At 44.6% G+C, this 18,469-nt stretch overlaps 1 protein-coding gene across 1 annotated transcript in view; it reads left to right on the top strand.

The window, feature by feature from the left end:
- Positions 1–18,166, top strand: part of PTPRB (protein tyrosine phosphatase receptor type B) — a 118,652-nt gene extending 100,486 nt beyond the window's left edge. Inside the window, exons 28-34 of the mRNA XM_038756023.1 lie at positions 520–596; positions 1,867–2,001; positions 8,216–8,338; positions 8,553–8,716; positions 12,900–13,035; positions 16,358–16,478; positions 17,907–18,166. Coding sequence (XP_038611951.1) covers positions 520–596; positions 1,867–2,001; positions 8,216–8,338; positions 8,553–8,716; positions 12,900–13,035; positions 16,358–16,478; positions 17,907–17,929 — 779 coding nt within the window. The 3' untranslated portion in view covers positions 17,930–18,166. The remainder of the gene's footprint in view (positions 1–519; positions 597–1,866; positions 2,002–8,215; positions 8,339–8,552; positions 8,717–12,899; positions 13,036–16,357; positions 16,479–17,906) is intronic.
- Positions 18,167–18,469: the final 303 nt, after the last annotated feature.

The following is an 18,469-nucleotide window of genomic DNA, read 5'->3' as shown; positions in this document are numbered from 1 at the left end:
ACAATGCCTGGCACATTGTAAATCCTTAACACAATTAAGAAATTAATCAGCCTCAGAAAGCAGCGTGGCCTAGAAGAGAGAGCAAGGGCCTGGGCACCAGAGAACCTGGGTTCTAGTCCCAGCTCTGCCACTTGTCTGCTGCCGAGAGACCTTGGGCAAGTCACTTAGCTTCTCTGTGCTTCAGTTCCCACATCTGTAAAATGGGGATTAAGACCGTGAGTCCCATGTGGGATTGGACCGTGTCCACTCTGACTGTCCTGTGTCTACCCCAGCACTCAGTACAGTGCCTGGGACATAGTAAGTGCCTAACAAATGCCATTAAAAAAAAAGCAGTGGAACTTTTTGGTAACTATGGTCATCTCCAAGGATTTGGATTCCCCTCACGATTGTGGTTAGCAGCTTTGAAGATAATGGCCTCCAGAGGCCATTCGTTTGTAACCACACACAGCCCCGCCAGGGCCACAGTGGAAACCATCCCCAAAGCTGAGTGACCAATTCTTTCAATGAATTCTTTTCCAGATGACCCAACCAGAGTGAAACTTGCCAATGTGGACGACGACCCCTGCTCAGATTACATCAATGCTAGCTACATACCTGTAAGTGACGGAGAGGTCTAGAGCTGCCATGTCGCTCTTGAATATGTTCCAATGACCTCATCTAAAAGCCTGTGAACTAACCCCATGTCTCATTGTCTTAACCTAACAGCAGCTGATACAAATAGGGCTAAGAATACTTGTTAAATTGGCCAGAGAAATCATGTCAGATCTCTGGCTGAACCCTGTCCAAAGCCCTGGTTGTCAGGATTGGTAGCGGCTTCTCATTCCCAGGCAGAAAATTCCCTGGATCCACCCAGGTCCTCTGGGTCAGATTCTGGATTACGGGCAGGGAACACGTCTGCTAATTCTCTTCTATTGTACTCTCCCAAGCACTTAAGAACAGTGCTCGGCCCATTGTAAGTGCTCAGTAAATACCACTGATTGATTAATTGATTCTGGGAATTTAGAACTTTTCCCTTTGACCCAGAATTCTAACTTTTAGCCTGAACCCAGATAGCACCAAGGAACACCTAACTCATATTTCATGGGCTAAGACTGTACTAAACTTGAGAGAGAAATTGTGTTAAAAGTGATGTTGGAAAAACTCAGTGGTCTAGTGAAAAGAGCATGAGCCTGGGGGTCAGAGGACCTGGGTTCTAATCCCAGCTCTACCACCTGTCACTGTGACCTTGGACAAGTCAGTTCACTTCTCTGTGCCTCAGTTACCTCATCTATAAAATGAGGATTATGATTAAGAGCCCCATATGGGACATGGACTGTGTCCAACCTAATTATTTTGGATCTACCCCAGTACTTAGTACAGTGCATGGCACATAGTAAGTGCTTAACAAATACAATTTAAAAAAAAGTCTGGAGATATAGATTCTAATCCTGACTCTGCCATGTATCTGCTGTGTGACTTTGGGCAAGTCACTTACCTTCTCTGTGCCTCAGTCTCATCTTTTATAAAATGGGGATTCAATACCTGCCCTCCCTCCATGTATAACTGTGAGCCCCATTTGGTACAGGGACTGTTTCATATCTTTCCCAGCATTTGGCACATACTTATTGCTTAACCAGTGTTACAATTATCATCACCAATATTATTGTAGGAAAGATGTTTGCCAACCCTCCAAAACCTTGCTTTAAAACTTTTGGCTTTCTCCTTCTGGCTCCCAGGACTACGATCTTGGGGATAATTTTAGCACCCCTTTTTTTGTCATCTCGGAGCCAGAGACAGCCAGATCATTCAGTCTGCAGCACCGCCCTTTGTTTACAATTTTTAAAGGCTATATTGTTTCTAACATCCAATACTGGAAATTCATTTCAGGGAAACAACTTCAGAAGAGAATACATTGCTACTCAAGGACCACTTCCTGGAACAAAGGATGACTTCTGGAAGATGGCGTGGGAACAAAACGTTCACAATATTGTTATGGTGACCCAGTGCGTGGAAAAGGGCCGGGTGAGTAAGCTGCCTTGCTGTTAGGAAAGTAACTTTCTTTCTCCACCTTGGAGAAATTCAGCAAGGTTTTCCGGAGCTACTATCACAGAAATACAATAGTCATGGGAGTACAGTATGAACACAGAACAGCAGTGTAGCCTAGTGGAAAGAGCACAGGCTAGGGAGTAAGAGGAGTTGGGTTCTAATCCTAATTCCACCATTTGTCTGCTGTGTGGCCATGGGCAAGTCACTTCACTTCTCTGATTCTAGGTTACCTCATCTGTAAAATGGAAATTAAAGCGGTGAGCCCCATGTGGGACAACCTGATTACCTTGTATCTTAGAACAGTGCTTGGCACATAGTAAGCACTTAACAAATGCCATCACTATTATTATTAATAACCCCCGTTTTACAGTTGGGGTCACTGAGGCACAGATAAGTGAAGCGGCTCACCCAAGGTCTCACAGCAGACAAGTGGCAGAGCTGGGATTAGAACCCATGTCCTCTGACTCCCAAGCCTGTGTTCTTTCCACTAAGCCACTCTGTACCCCCTAAACACTGACACCCTACCTCTACCCCCACAAAACTTATATGCATGCCCTCTACTCTGTCTCCTCCACTAGACTGAACCTTCCTTGAGGGCTGGGATCGGGCCTACCAACCCTACTGTACTCTCCCAGGTCCTTAGTACAGTGCTCTGCACAAAGCAAGCACTCAAAGCCCATCGATTGATGGATTTTTGTACACTTCAGGAATGCTCTGACTGTATGCCCAGTGGGTAGGGATTGTCTCTATTTGTTGCCGAATTGTACTTTCCAAGCGCTTAGTCCAGTGCTCTGCACACAAGAAGCGCTCAGTAAATACAATTGAATGAGTGAACTTCCCCAGCCTTGATGACCCTCCTCTTGTCCCTCTGCTCCACCGATTGTTTTGGATACTGATTTGGCTTCAGTACACACTCCTTTTTGTCACTGTCAACCAGTGAGTAATGTTTACTGAGCACTTACTCTGTACTAAGCATTTGGGAGTGTGCAGAAGTTGGTCATCACGATCATGAGGAGGAGTATTAGCCTAGGCCTACTGTGTGCTGAATGCTGTGCATCAGCCCAGTGGAAATCACACAGCTGGGGTGGGAGTGGGGCAAGGCTCTTTCACTCTTCTCCCACTCCCTTCTCCATCACCCTGACTTGCCCCCTTTATTCATCCCAGCCCCTCAGCACTTAAGTCCATATCTGTAATTTGATTTATTTCCATTAATGTCTGTCTCCCTTTCTAGACCAAAAGCTCGTTGTGGGCAGGGAATGGGTCTGTTACATTGCACTATTGTACTCTCCCAAGCGCTTAATACAGTTCTCTGCACACGATAAACGCTCAGGAAATTCAATTGACGGACCACGCTCAGGAAATTCAATTGACGGACTGACTGACTGCACCCCTATCCTGCATGGCATAATGCCCCCCGTTTGCCATCCAGCCCTGTACTTTTAGTAAGTAGAAGGCAGGCAGTAGCCAAGAAGGTGAGAGCCACCACTGAGGAACACTTCTTCCTTCTCCTCCTCCTCCCACTTCCACTGTTATCCTCCCCATCACATCACAGTCTGCCCCTCACCCTCCGGCTCTGCAACCCCAAAAAACAGGAACCGTAAGCCACGGAAGGGGATGCTAGATTGGATGGAAACAGCAGCAGGGGCAAGAGCAGAAGTTGAAGCTGTTAAACACAAAAGTTCAAAGAATAGAATTAGATGAATAAAAGCTTTGTGGTATGGTGGGGGAGACCAGAGAGCAGGGAAAGGGGTGGGGGGAGACTTTGAATATTCTTTCAGTTGTATTTATTGAGCGCTCAATAAATACAATTGAAGGAATATCCCATATGAAGTAGGAGAGACTTGGCTATACCTACTTGTTTTGTTGTCTATCTCCCCCTTCTAGACTGTGAGTCCATTGTTGGGTAGGGACCATCTCTATGTGTTGCTGATTTGTACTTCCCAAGCACTTAGTACAGTGCTCTGCATACAGTAAGCACTCAAATATGATTGAATGAATGAACAACAAAAAAGATGTTTTGTTCATAATAACAATAATAATAATAATAATGGCATTTATTAAGCACTTACTATGTGCAAAGCACTGTTCAGGTTACAAAGCAATCAGGTTGTCCCACAGGGGGCTCACAGTTTTAATCCCCATTTTACAGATGAGGTTACCGAGGCCCAGAGAAGTTAAGTGACTTGCCCAAAGGCACACAGCTGACAAGTGGAAGAGCTGGGCTTTGAACCCATGACCTCTGACTCCAAAGCCCATGCTCTTTCCACCGAGCCACGCTGCTTCTCCTTTACCTGGAAGTGTAGCAAATATTGCTGTGCTGATGGGTAACTGCAAACCACTGGGCTAGGGCCTTGAGGAGCTTAGAAAAAAGTTCAAGATGTTATCTCTGCCCCCCAGGATCTAATAATTTAATGTGGGGTGGTGGGGGGGGGAGAGAAACACAGCATCAATTGGTGTTTACACAATAGTTCAGGTTAGTAGTTAAGACTACTTGCCTGCTGTGTGACCTTGGGCAAGTCACTTAACTGTGCCTCAGTTTCCTCAATTGCAAAAAACAGGTAACATCTAAGACATCATTCTGCACATGTCTCTTTATCCTTCGAAAACTCCAGTGGTTATTCATTTTCTACAAAACGTTCAGTCCATGTTTCCCCACCCCTCATGAACTTCCAGGGGTTGCCCATCCTCCTCCACATCAAACAGAAACTCCTTACCATCGGCTTTAAAGCAATCACTCCCACCTTACCTCACTACTCTCCTACTACAACCCAGTCCACACATTCACTCCTCAAATGTCAACCTACTGATTGTACTTCTATCTCACCACCAACCTCTCTCCCATGTCCTGCCTCCGTCCTGGACCGTCCTTCCTCCTCAAATCCGGACAGACAACGACGCTCCCCCCTCATTTAAAGTTTTATTGAAGGCACATCTCCAAGAGGCCTTCCCTAAGACTTCATTTCTTCTTTTCCCATTCCCTCCTGAGTTGCCTTGCCCCCTTTATTCACCACCCCAGCACATCTGTAAATAATCATAATTTGTTTATATTAATGTCTCCCCCTCTAGACTGTAAGCTCATTGTGGCTGGGGAAAATGTTTGTGTTATTGTTGTGTTGCACTTTCCCAAGCACTTCATAAAGTACCCTGCAAACAGTAAGCCCTCAATAAATACAGTTGATTGATTGATTCATCTTCACACCAAATGAATACAGCTGACCACTATTTTTAAGGAACTCCAGTTCTCTCCATCTTATCTATCCATTCTCTTCTCCTTTCTGTTCCTTCGAAGCACACCTCACTGGGTCTCATTCTTGACTCACTTGTCTCTGGCTCATATGTCCTTTCTGGAACATCCTCCAGGCCTCAGCTCTCCCCCTATTCAAAGCCCTTTTGAAATCCCACCCCACCCAGGAAGACTTCCTTGATTTCATTTTTCTTCTCCCCGGGTTACATCCTCCTACGATCATCTCAGCATGTTTGCACCACCTAAGAACCCTTACGTTCTCAATCTCCCATTGCACTTTTGTATGCATTGATTTATAAGCTCTACTATTTCAGAACTTCCTCTTGTTTGTAAATTATTTTACATCTGTCTCTGGTTGATAGATGCAAGCATCTATTGGGCTGGGATCGGTTTTCTGATTCTATTGTATTTTCCCAAGTGCTTAATACAGCGCTGTATATGCAGCAGGCACTGGATGAAGCAGCGTGGCACAATGGAAAGAGCCCAGGCTTTGGAGTCAGAGGTCATGGGTTCAAACCCCAGTTCCGCCAATTGTCAGCTGTGTGACTTTGGGCAAGTCACTTCACTTTTCTGGGCCTCAGTTACCTCATCTGTAAAAATGGGGATTAAAACTGTGAGCCCCCCATGGGACAACCTGATCACCTTGTAACCTCCCCAGCACTTAGAACAGTGCTTTGCACATAGTAAGCGCTTAATAAATGCTATCATTATTATTATTATTATTATTATAGATTGACTGCTGGATCTTCGGTTACCTTTCTTCTGGGTTTCAGGACTTCACATTAGACCCCTTCCTATCTCCTCCAGCGCGCGCACACACACACACACACACACACACACACACACACACACACACACACACACACACACACACACACACCACTTGTCTGCTGTGTGGCCTTGGGCACTTCACTTATCTGTGCCTGTTACCCCATACATAAAATGGGGATGAAGATTGTGAGCCCTACATGGGATAGGGACTGTGACCAAGCCAATTTGCTTGTATCCACCCAGCACATAGTAATTGCTTAACAAATACATTATTGCTATTATGTTTATACATACATACACACACACATTTATCTCTCTTTCTCTCTCTTAGCTTGAATGAATACTACAAGTTCCCCTAATTTTTTTCCTATATTCTTAATCATGAGTTACCCAGTTATCCCTTCCCTTTTCAATGCTCCCTCTCTTCTCTCTGAAGTTTAGAACCACTTCAAACCTTCAGAGAGAAAACCTCCTTGTTTGAACATTTCTTAGTTTCTTCATTTGGCTTTCCTAGGAATAATAATAATTATAATAATGATAATATAACTGTGGTGTTAAAGTGTTCTGCATGTGCCAAACACTGCAGTAAGCACTGGAGTAGAAACAAGATAATCAGGTTGGATACAGTCCCTGTACAATATGAGGCTGCTTCTCTGCTAATTTCATTATAATAATAATAATGATGGTATTTGTTAAGCACTTACTATGTGCCATGCACTTTTCTAAGCACTGGGGGAGATACAAGGTCATCAGGTTGTCCCACATGGGGCTCACAGTCTTAATCCCCATTTACAGATGAGGTAACTGAGGCACAGAGAAGTTAAGTGACTTGCCCAAAGTCACACAGCAGATAAGTGGAGGAGCCAGAATTAGAACCCATGACCTTATGACTTCCAAACCCGGGTTCTTTCCACTAATCTTCTACCATTTACTCCCTATGGAAGGCAGTTTGGCCATATTGAAATTGGCACCTGGTTTGACAAAGAAAAAATCGCATACAGCATTAGATCCTCTTAACTCAAGGGGTACAGGATGTTGTCAAAATAGTATCATCATCAATGGTATTTACTGAGCACTATACTAAGCATCTGGGAGAGTACGATATAACCGATTTGGTAGAAATGTTGCTTGCCTACAGTGAGCTAACAGTCTAGAGGGAGAGACTCGTATAAATAAATAATTATAAATATACAACACAAATAATTTATAGTACATAATTTATAGATATGTACGTAAGCACTATGGGATGAATATCAAATGCCCGAAGGTCACAGATCTAAGTGCATAGACGACACAGAAGGGGAGAAGGAGCCGGGGGGAAAACGAGCTAATTGGGACAGGCCTCCTGGAGGAGATGTGACCTTCATAAAGCTTTGAAAGTGGGAAGAGTGGTGGTCTGGCATATATTAGGGGGAGGGACCTCCAGGCTTGAGGGAGGATGTGGAAGAGGGGCCGGCAGCAAAATAGTCTTAATCCCCATTTACAGATGAGGTAACAGGCACAGAGAAGTTAAGTGACTTGCCCAAAGTCACACAGCTGATAAGTGGAGGAGCAGGAATTAGAACCCAGGAGCGAAGTTTGCAGGCTGGGTTATAGTAGGAGATCAGGGAAGTAAGGTAGTGGTAAGGAGTTTTGTTTGATGTGGAGGTGGATGGGTAACTACTGGAAGTTTTTGAGGAGTGGAGACACATGGACAGATGAATTTTTTTTTAGAAAAATGATCCTGTCAACAGAGTGAAGTGTGGACTGGAGTGGGGAGAGGCAGGGAGGTTAGCAAAGAGGTTGATGCAGTAGTAAAGGCAGGTGTGAGCCTGTTGTGGGCAGGGACTGTCTCTGTTGCTGAATTGTACTTCCCAAGTGCTTAGTACAGTGCTTTGTACACAGTAAGTGCGCAGTAAACACGATTGAATGAGCCATAGAAAGGAACAGAAAAAACAAGGCAGTGGTCTGACAAACCCAACTCAAAATTCTTCCATAGCTGCCAACAGATCCGTAACAACAATAAAAAAAATTCTGATCCACTACCACGCTGTTTTGGCCACCTGACTTGAAGCCCTCATTACACCCTAGGAGGTTTTGCTTGGAGGAAAGCTATTTGGGAGAGCAGAAGCCAAAGTCGTAAATGCCACAGATGTCTCCATTTTCTGAGCCTGCTTTTTCCCCCCCCCCGTCTAGGTGAAGTGTGATCACTACTGGCCGGCAGACCAGGATTCCCTCTATTACGGAGACCTTATAGTGCAGATGCTGTCAGAGTCCGTGCTACCCGAATGGACCATCAGGGAGTTTAAGATCTGCAGCGTACGTTGGCTTGTCTTACATTATATTTTATATAATGTCCCCTTCCTGCAACGGTCAATGAGACCAAGTAATCCTGCCATGCCCCGATTACTCTTCAGTGAAAACCGTTAACTGCGGTCCTCTAATTCAATGCAATATTTCCTGCCTGGATGTGACTGGGGTTCTCTGTCGACTCGACTAATCTCTCTCATTGGCCAAATCTCTGTTGTGACAGGAGGAACAGTTAGATGTGAACAGACTGATCCGTCATTTTCACTACACCGTGTGGCCCGACCACGGTGTCCCAGAGACCACCCAGTCCCTGATCCAGTTTGTGAGGACAGTCAGAGACTACATTAACAGAACACCAGGTGCTGGACCCTCCATCGTGCACTGCAGGTACGATGCCACATCCAAAAATCTACCCGGCTCCTGTTCTGGGACTGTAATGTAACAGAGCCTCCAAAACCCTTCAAAATGGGTAGCCTTGATTTTAGGGGAGCGAAGACTCAGCCAGTCCGGTGCTCTTTTTACTAGGCCATTCTCTCTTTCATTCTCTCAGTCACTCTTTCATTCATTTCCTCATGCATTCTCTCATGTGTTCATTCAATCATTTATCGAGCACGTATTGTGTGGAGCACTGTAGTAAGTGCTTGGAAAGTACAATTTGGCAACAGACAGAAACAATCCCTACCCAACAATGGGCTCACAGTCTAGAAGCAGCATGGTGGCTCAGTGGAACGAGCCCGGGCTTTGGAGTCAGAGGTCATGGGCTCAAATCCCAGCTCTGACACTTGTCAGCTGTGTGACTTTGGGCAAGTCAATTAACTTCTCTGTGCCTCAGTTACCTCATCTGTAAAAATGGGGTTTAAAACTGTGAGCCCCCCATGGGACAACCTGATCACCTTGTAACTTCCCGAGCACTTAGAACAATGCTTTGCACATAGTAAGTACTTAATAAATGCCATCATTATTATTATAGAAGGGGGAGACAGACAACAAAACAAGTAGGCAGGCCTCAGCAGAAAAATGTGGAATGCTTCACGATTTTGCATGTCATTCATTCTCACATTTTCTTTCATTCATTCTCACATTCTCTTTCATTCGTTCTCTTATTCACTCATTCATTCTCACATTCATTCCCTCTCCCACGACCCCCCCACCCAATCTACCTTGCCTGAGGTGTTACGTTTAGGCAGCTGTCTTGGATTTATCTTTCTGGTTCACTAATGCTATGTTCCTAAACTAAGGAAGAATTGAAGAAAAATTTAAGAAAAATTGAAGCCTCCGATCCCCTCCCCTGATGCAAGAGGAGGAGAAGGTGGAACTGGCTTCCGCCTGCAGCTATAGTAGGGTTAGGGAAGACCTTCACACTTCCCTGTCCCTGACTGCCCCCACCTCAAAAAAAAAGCTTGACTCTAGCAACTGAAGCAGGATATCTGATGATGATAGCCCCAAACACCAAGACCATCTAGTCCACAGCAGGAGGCACGGTCCATCTAGAACACAATCCCCATTTGGGAATAGGGGTAGTAAACTAGGGGCTTGGGGACAATACCACCCCCACCCCTCCATAATCATTGTATGCCAGGAGACCCCGGGTGCATTTATCACCTCGAGGAGGGGGTCCAGGCACCTCTGTTCTTTGAGCTAGATGTGTGAGCTATAAGGTTCATGGCGGAGTGGATAGAGCATGAGCCTGGGACTCAGAAGGCCATGGATTCTAATCCCAGCTCCACCACTTGCCTGCTGTGTCACCCTGGGCAAGTCACTTCACTTCTCCATGCCTCAGTTCCCTCATCTGCGAAATGGGGATTGAGAATGTGAGCCCCACATGGGACCGGGACTGTGTCCAACCCAATTTTCATCCACCCCAGCACTTAGAACAGTGCCTGGCACATAGTAAGTGCTTAGCAAATACCGTCATTATTATTATTGTTATTATTATCAACTATCCCCAGCTCACAGAGGGAGAATACAGGGGCCCAGTCCCTCTGCGACACAGAAGAAGAGGTCCAGTGACTTCTCCCCTCCCTCCTCCCCGCTCCCAAATACAGACTTCTTCATCCATGGTTAAAAACAGAGACCTCTCCTGGAACCCCTATACCCCCAATCTGGCATTCATCCCTGATTAAAACATTCCACCCTACTACTAGAAGCAGAATAAAAGCGATACTCTTTCTTTTCCACTAAACCTCCTTTCTCTTATCTTTTAATTGGGTCTTCAGATGAGAACACAGATATACCAACTTGTACTTCCAAAGCGCTTAGTACAGTGCTCTGCACAGAGTAAGCGCTCAATAAATACTATTGAATGAATGAATTGGCAAATACCCGCTTGTCCTTTTCATGTCAAGACAGCGAGTGTGGTGGGTGGCATTTATAAATATAGAGGGGTCAGTAAAAATGTTTTAGAATAGTGGGAATTTGAGAAATTGTGGAATTAATCTCTAGAGCTATATATAATTATCACTGCCGGTATTATGTCTTTACTGAGTGGTGACTATGGGCTGTACTAATCGTTGGGGTAAGTACAAGATAACCAAATTACACTCAATCCCTGCCCTACATGGGGCTCACAGTCTAAATGGGGAAAAAACAGACTGACAGAACAGTAAGAGCAAATATGAACAGTCAGAGCAAACTAAACAGTTCTGGCCTAACTTCCATAACTCTCTTAGTTCCTTGGTCCAATTGCCTTCCCTTCCTTTGCCTCTGTTTGCTCTTCCCCATTCATTCAATCATATTTATTGAGCATTTATTTTAGACTGTGAGCCCACTGTTGGGTAGGTACTGTCTCTATGTGTTGCCAACTTGTACTTCCCAAGCGCTTAGTACAGTGCTCTGCACACAGTAAGTGCTCAATAAATACGATTGATTTATTGAGCACTTACTGTGTGCAGAGCACTGTATTAAGCACTCGGAAAACTGGGTGGGCAATCTCAGTGATAACAATAATTATGGTACTTGTTAAGTGCTTACTATGTACCAAGCATTATTCTAAGCACTGGGGTAGAAACACACTAACCGGGTTGGACTCAGTCCCTGTCCCACATGGGGCTCACACTCAATCCCCATTTTACAGATGAGGTAACTGAAACCCAGAGAAGTGAAGTGACTTGCCCAAGGTCACACAGCAGACATGTGATGGAGCTGGGATTAGAATCATCATCATCATCAATCGTATTTATTGAGCACTTACTGTGTGCAGAGCACTGTACTAAGCACTTGGGAAGTACAAGTTGGCAACATATAGAGACAGTCCCTACCCAGCAGTGGGCTCACAGTCTAAAAGGGGGAGACAGAGAACAAAACCAAACATACTAACAAAATAAAATAGAATAGATATGTACAAGTAAAATAGAGTAACAAATATGTACAAACATATATACAGGTGCTGTGGGGAAGGGAAGGAGGCAAGATGGGGGGTGGAGAGGGGGACGAGGGGGAGAGGAAGGAAGGGGCTCAGTCTGGGAAGGCCTCCTGGAGGAGGTGAGCTCTCAGTAAGGCCTTGTCCAGGTCCTTTGTCTCCCAGGCCTCTGCTTTATCCACTAAGCTATGCTGCTTCTTAAAGTGCTTAAAGTGTTGGATGCGAAGCTCTTTTAGGCTCCTTGCTAAAAGTTACCCTAGTGATCCAGGGTCTGAGGTAGTGTAAATAGTACACTAGGGGTTTTTTTGTTTTTTTAATCCATCATGGGAATGGAAAACGGACCAGCAGGGAGAACCAAATGTAATGCTGGAGGAATTGGACCCAACATCAGCAAGAAGTGTGATTGATCAGCAGGGAGAGGCAGAATTTGGAGATGTCCCCAAAATTGTCAGATTCATGTGTTTTCCCTAGAAGCAAATAAAATTCAGATGTAGGGGTAAAGGGTGATTGGTTTGCTTAAGTTCCCACCAGATCAATGCCTTAAAAGCCCTGCTTTAACTCTCATTTGCTTCCTTGCCTTACTGATTTAAATTTAAGACATGGACAGTCCCTTGTTCTAGAGGGATCAGTGGATTTCTTCCAGTCTGCCCAGGGAAAAAGCCCTCCCCACTATCCAAACTCAGAACTCACACACATTTCAAAAATATAGTAAAAACCTTATTCACGGCAATTCGCTAATCTGGAATTCGGGTAATTGAATCCCAAACTTCCAAAAGAAGCAGTCTTTGATCATCTAGAGCAGCGAGTATTTAATTTAGTCGGTTGTTAACAAAACATGAATTAATCTGCTGGCAGCAGGAAAGAAACCAAAGCAGCAGGGAGTCTGTTGGGAAGTATATCTTTCCAGCTAAGTATGTCCAGCTAACCTGATCAAATTTAGAAACAATCAAAAAACAATCACACACACACACACACACACACACCCCATCCCCCCAAGTAAAATTTCAAAATTGACAATTGCCTAATTTAGACTTTTCAGCAATTCAGATGAAATTCCCTTCCCCCAAACCCTTGGTCCAAGGTAAAAAGGGTTAAGCACAGTGCAGTTAGCCCAGTCATAGAAATGACTGGATCTTACTGCACATCCCCCGCCCACAGAAATGTGAAATGAGTGAAAGACTAATTCAGCCCCACATTCTCCATCTTTTTCAGTGCCGGCGTTGGAAGGACGGGAACTTTCATTGCTTTGGACCGAATCCTTCAGCAGTTAGACTCCAAGGACTCGGTAGATATTTATGGAGCTGTACATGACTTAAGACTTCACAGGGTTCACATGGTCCAGACTGAGGTAAGACCTTGGCAGCTCTGTGGGATCATAAGAGGAAGAAGCAGGTGGAAAATAACTGAACTAACTAGCTGGAATTGTGACTGCAATACTAATAATGGTATTTAAGTGCTTACTATGTGCCAGGCACTATACTAAGCACTGGGTTGGATACAAGCAAATTGGGTTGAAAATAAGATGAGTGGCGGAGCTGGGATTAGAACCCATGACTTCCAAGACCTGTGCTCTATCCAAAAAAACCCTGAAGTACTATTTACACTACCTCAGATCCTGGATCACTAGGATAACTGTTACCAAGGAGACTTAAAGAACTTTGCATCCATTACTTCGTTAAGAATTTCATTAAGAAGCAGCATGATAGACCATGGGGCTGAGAGTCAGAAGGACCTGGGTTCTAATCCTGACTCCACCATGTCTGCTGTGACCTTGGGCAGGTCCCTGGGCCTCGGTTTCCTCTTCTATAAAATGGGGATCAAGGCTGTGAGTCCCATGTAGGGCAGGGACCGTGTCCAACCTGATTAGCTTATATCTACCCCGGCTCATGTGTCTGTTTATTGTTATATTGTATTCTCCCAAGCCCTTAGTAGAGTGCTTCGCACACGGAAAGCATCCAATAAGTATGATTGAATGAAAGAGGTCACCGTAAAATGCACTAACAAAATTCTTAACTCTCCTCCCGAGTGAGGTTGGGTGGAGAGGTGGATCTGGAATGATGAGGTAGAGGATTGATTGATTTGGAGAACAGTCCAGAAGAGCTGAAGGGATTCAGAGTGAGCCGGGGAGGGAGGCTGCAACTTGAGAAAAGAACCAGAGATGGGCAGGGAGGAATTGTGTGGGATTGAAATAAAGAAACTGGATTGAAGGGATGGCTGGGGGGAGAAGAGGTGATCAACATAGTTCAATAAGATGTCATCTCCCAAGCGCTTAGTAGAGTGCTCTGCACACAGTAAGCACTAAATACAATTGAATGAGTAAACAAAAATGGGACAGGCACGGTAAGGAGTCTTTGAGCTCACTGGCAACAGCAGTTTTTATGAATTTGGGGTGGGGAAGAGAAGACAGGTGAGGGACAGGGAGAGAGATATATTCCAGTCCCCCAAAAGGATCCATTCTTTCTCCAGTAATAACTGTGGAGAACATAATCTACGGTGAGGTTGGGCCAGAGTCTGCTGTAGAATAAATAGTAAGCAACCAGATTCAAAGCCAACTCCTTCCTTAGAGGCATCACTATATAAACACCATATATAGGCCACTGTCCTCAAATGAGGAAACTGACAAGTGACTTGCCCAAGGCCACACAGCTGGCAAGAAGCTGAGCTGGGATTAGAACCCAGAACTCCTGACACCCATACCTGTGCTCTTTCCACTAGGAATAGATATATCCATCGATGTAACTATGCCATTTACATCTAGAATGAAGTCTCCCATATTGCCACATCAGAAGCGACAGACACATCTTGTTTCAGAGCTAAATGTCTGTGTGTGTGGATGTGCCTGTTGTGCAGTTAGCATACCATCTTGGAGCTGAGACATTTGTTAACACCAATGCCCACACACTTGTTCACTCCCAGAACAGAATCTCTGGTGGCAGTTTCTCCCTGATTAGCCGGCCTGGGCAGTGGGTTTTGGCTTTTGGCTGGAAATGTCTATGATTTGTGTCTTTTCATAAATCATCCTGCAGCAAGCTGTTCAGGATATCACAAGCGTTTCCTGAAATAATGAAACAAAGACAGGATCTGCTGGGAGAGAAATGTTTGTATTTAAGAAAGCAAAGAGCCTTTCCCAGGAATTCCGGAGCCGGGCAGGACTATGCCACAAAGATCCCAGGCCAAGGGGCACTGCCCAGTAGATCGATCAGTGGTACTTGAGTGCTTACTATGTGCAGAACGCTTGGGAGAGTACAGTGCAACAGAGTTGTTAATAATAATAATTATGGCATTTGTTAAGTGCTTACTATGTGCCAGGTACTGTATTAAGCGCTGGGATGGATACAAGCAAATCAGGTTGGACGCAGTCCCTGTCCCAAATGGGGCTTACGGTCTCCATGCCCATATTACAGATGAGGTACTGAGGCCCCAGGAAGTGACTTGCCCAAGGTGACACAGCAGAGAAGTGGCAGAGCCAGGATTAGAACTCATAATTTACTGATTTTCTGGCCCATGCTCTAGCTATTATGTCATGCTGCTTCACTGGTAGACACATTCTCTGCCTTAGAAGGGACTTAGCCTAGAGAGAGAGAGACACACACACAGACATTAAAAGTCATTTACAGACATGTACTTTAGTGCTGTGGGTAAGGTGAATATCCAGTGCTTGAAGAGTACGGATCCATGTTCACAGCCAATGCAAAAGGGAAGAGAAATGAAGGCTTAAATCAGAGAAGGCCTTTTGGAATGTGATTTTAGTAAGGCTTTGAAGGTGGGGTGAGTGATGGTCTGCCATATGTGAAGGGGAAAGGCACTCCAGGCCATTCATTCATTCAATCGTATTCACTGAGCACTTACTGTGTGCAGAGCACTGTACTAAGCGCTTGGGAAGTACAAGTTGGCAACATATAGAGACGGTCCCTACCCAACAACAGGCTCACAGTCTAGAAGTGGGGAAGAGCTCAGCTTGGGATTCTTCAAGATTGCCATCTCCCTGCATTACCTGGTCTTGTGGAGATGGAACCAGGTTTAGTGTGGAAAATGATCTCGGTATTTCAGTTTAAAGAAGTATTACTAGGCTATTTTGAGTGAAAGTTGTTTGGTTTTTACCTAGCCAAGCAGCACGGCCTAGTGGATAGAGCACAGGCATGGGAGTCAGAAGGACCGGGGTTCTAATCCCGGCTCTGCCACTGGTCTGCTTTCTGACCTTGGGCAAGTCACTTCACTTCTCTGGGACTCAGTTACCTCAACTGTAAAATGGGGATTAAGACTGGGATCCATGTGGGACAGGGACAGTGTCCAACCTGGTTAGCTTGTATCTACCCCAGTGCTTAGAACAACTCTTGACACAGTAAGCACTTAAATACCATCATCATCATCATCATTATTACTATTACAAGGAGGATAGTGTGTATTATTTGACTCAGATTATATGGATAATTTGCTAATAAAGGTCTAGCCCCCCTCATCCAGAGAGAGGTTCTTAAACTGCTATTTAACCCCATTTCTTCCCAGTCAATCCTTGTAAGCTAATCACTATATGAATCCTGGCCAGCTGGGCCAAAACTTGGATGAAAGCATTTCTAGCTAGGTTGAGTCATGCCAAGAGACCTTTCCTTTGTGAGAATTCCCACCCAAAGTCTGTTCCCCTTTTAACATTTCCCCTCCCTCTTTTTCAGTGTCAATATGTGTACTTACACCAGTGTGTGCGAGACGTGTTAAGAGCAAGGAAGCTGCGCAGTGAACAAGAAAATCCCTTGTTTCCAATCTATGAAAATGTGAATCCGGAGTATCACAGAGGTAAGGGCCAACACGTTCACTTTTGTAACCCATCAGTGGGTTCGTAATAATGATAATAATAATAATGAGGGCATTTGTTAAGCGCTTACTATCTGCAAAGCACTGTTCTAAGCGCTGGGGAGGTTACAAGGTGATCAAGTTGTCCCACCGGGGGCTCACAGTCTTAATCCCCCATTTTCCAGATGAGGTAACAGGCACAGAGAAGTTAAGCAACTTGCCCAAAGTCACACAGCTGACAACTGGCGGAGCTGGGATTTGAACCCATGACCTCTGACTCCAAAGCCCGCGCTCTTTCCACTGAGCCATACTGCTTCTCTAAAATTCTCTAAATTTGTACCCCCTAAACATTGATATTCCCTCCACCCTTAGCCCCACAGCATATAAGGTATATTTCCTTTCATTCTGTCATTTCCCATACCCATAATTTATTCTAATGTCTGTCTCGCCCTCTAAACTGTAACTTCTGTGGAACTCGCAGCATGCATAGGGGATACAGCACGAGCTTCGGACTCAGGTTCTCATCCCGGCTCCGCCACGTGTCTGCTGTGTGGCCTTGGGCAAGTCACTTTACTTCTCTGTGCCGCAGTTATTTCATCTGTAAATCTTGCCGACAGCGGAAGGGAAGTTAGCTTCCCCTGGCTGTCTCACTGGCCTTTCTGCCCCCCTGGAAGCAAGGCTGGGGAGGGCCTAGAAGTGGCAATTTGCGGGACAAGAGGGAATGGGGCTCTCCCATATAAGGCAGGCAAGGTCCATCAGTGGGATTTACTGAGTGCTTACTGTGTGCAGAGCACTGTACTAAGCGCTTGTGAGAGTACGTTACAACAGAAAAACACACACATTCCCTGCCTATAACGAGTTTAGAGGCTAGAAGGGGGGAAAACAGACATTAATATAAATAAATAAATGACAAATATGTACATATGTGCTGTGGAGCTGGGATGGGGGGAAGAACAAAGGGAATGAATGAATGAAGGAGCTTACAGTCTAGAGGGAGCTTGCATATATGCAGAGTACTGTACTAGATGCTAGGGAGTGTACAGTACAACAGAGCTGGTAGACCTGTTCCTTGCCCACCATTCATTCATTCAATTGTATTGTGCGCATACTGTGTGCAGCTCGCTGTACTAAGCGCTTGAGAAGTACAAGTCAGCAACATATAGAGACAGTCCCTACCCAACTCACAGTCACACCATGAGGTTACATCACATATATTCTAAGAGCTGTGTCAGGATTCCAATAACAGGGGGTCTGATGCCTGTTGATTCCTGTCAGCTCTTCCCCTTGGATAATCCTGGACCCTCTCCCCATACAAATCCAACTCTTTTCCCATACAAATCCAACCCTTTCCACCCTGGGATTGCTCGAGAAAAGCCCAAACCAGCAAAGCAATGTGAGATTCTATCTAACTGGCGTTTCCCTTGTTTCCAGATGCTGTCTATTCAAGGCATTAGAAATGGAACAGAGAGTTACCCTCTAAACCAGTTCATTATGTTATTTTTTTGAAAACTTCAAGCTTGCACTGAACAGGTGCCAACTATTTCTGTCGATACTGTGTATAATTTATTAATCTAGTAAATTTTAAAGAATTTATGTAATTTAAGTGCCATATTATTGTACATAGTTGTATTTTGATGTTATTCTGTAAATATGTATTTTTCATAATGATTAATATGAAGCTTCAGATATTACTATTTTTCCATACTAAATTTTTTATGAGTTTTTCTGCATAAACTTTTAACCTGCATGACAGGAAGAATGAGTCTGTGTTGGATTTGCATGGGCTCTTTCTGAACAGGAACAATCCTTCAGGAAAGAGAAAAATCTGACATTTTATTGATCAGAGAAGATAAACTGCGATTGGGTGAGGCCAGCTGGTCTCTGTGGCTATGAAATCATAATGGTAGCTTATCTGAAAAGCTGCATCATTTGGGTTGCTTCTGATCTGAGCCAAAGGATTATTTCCATTTCAGAATGGCAACAATACTGAAGCA

The sequence above is a fragment of the Tachyglossus aculeatus genome, chromosome 14, assembly GCF_015852505.1.
Source record: "Tachyglossus aculeatus isolate mTacAcu1 chromosome 14, mTacAcu1.pri, whole genome shotgun sequence".
Lineage (NCBI taxonomy): Eukaryota > Metazoa > Chordata > Mammalia > Monotremata > Tachyglossidae > Tachyglossus > Tachyglossus aculeatus.
This window is presented reverse-complemented; position numbering and strand designations above follow the sequence as displayed.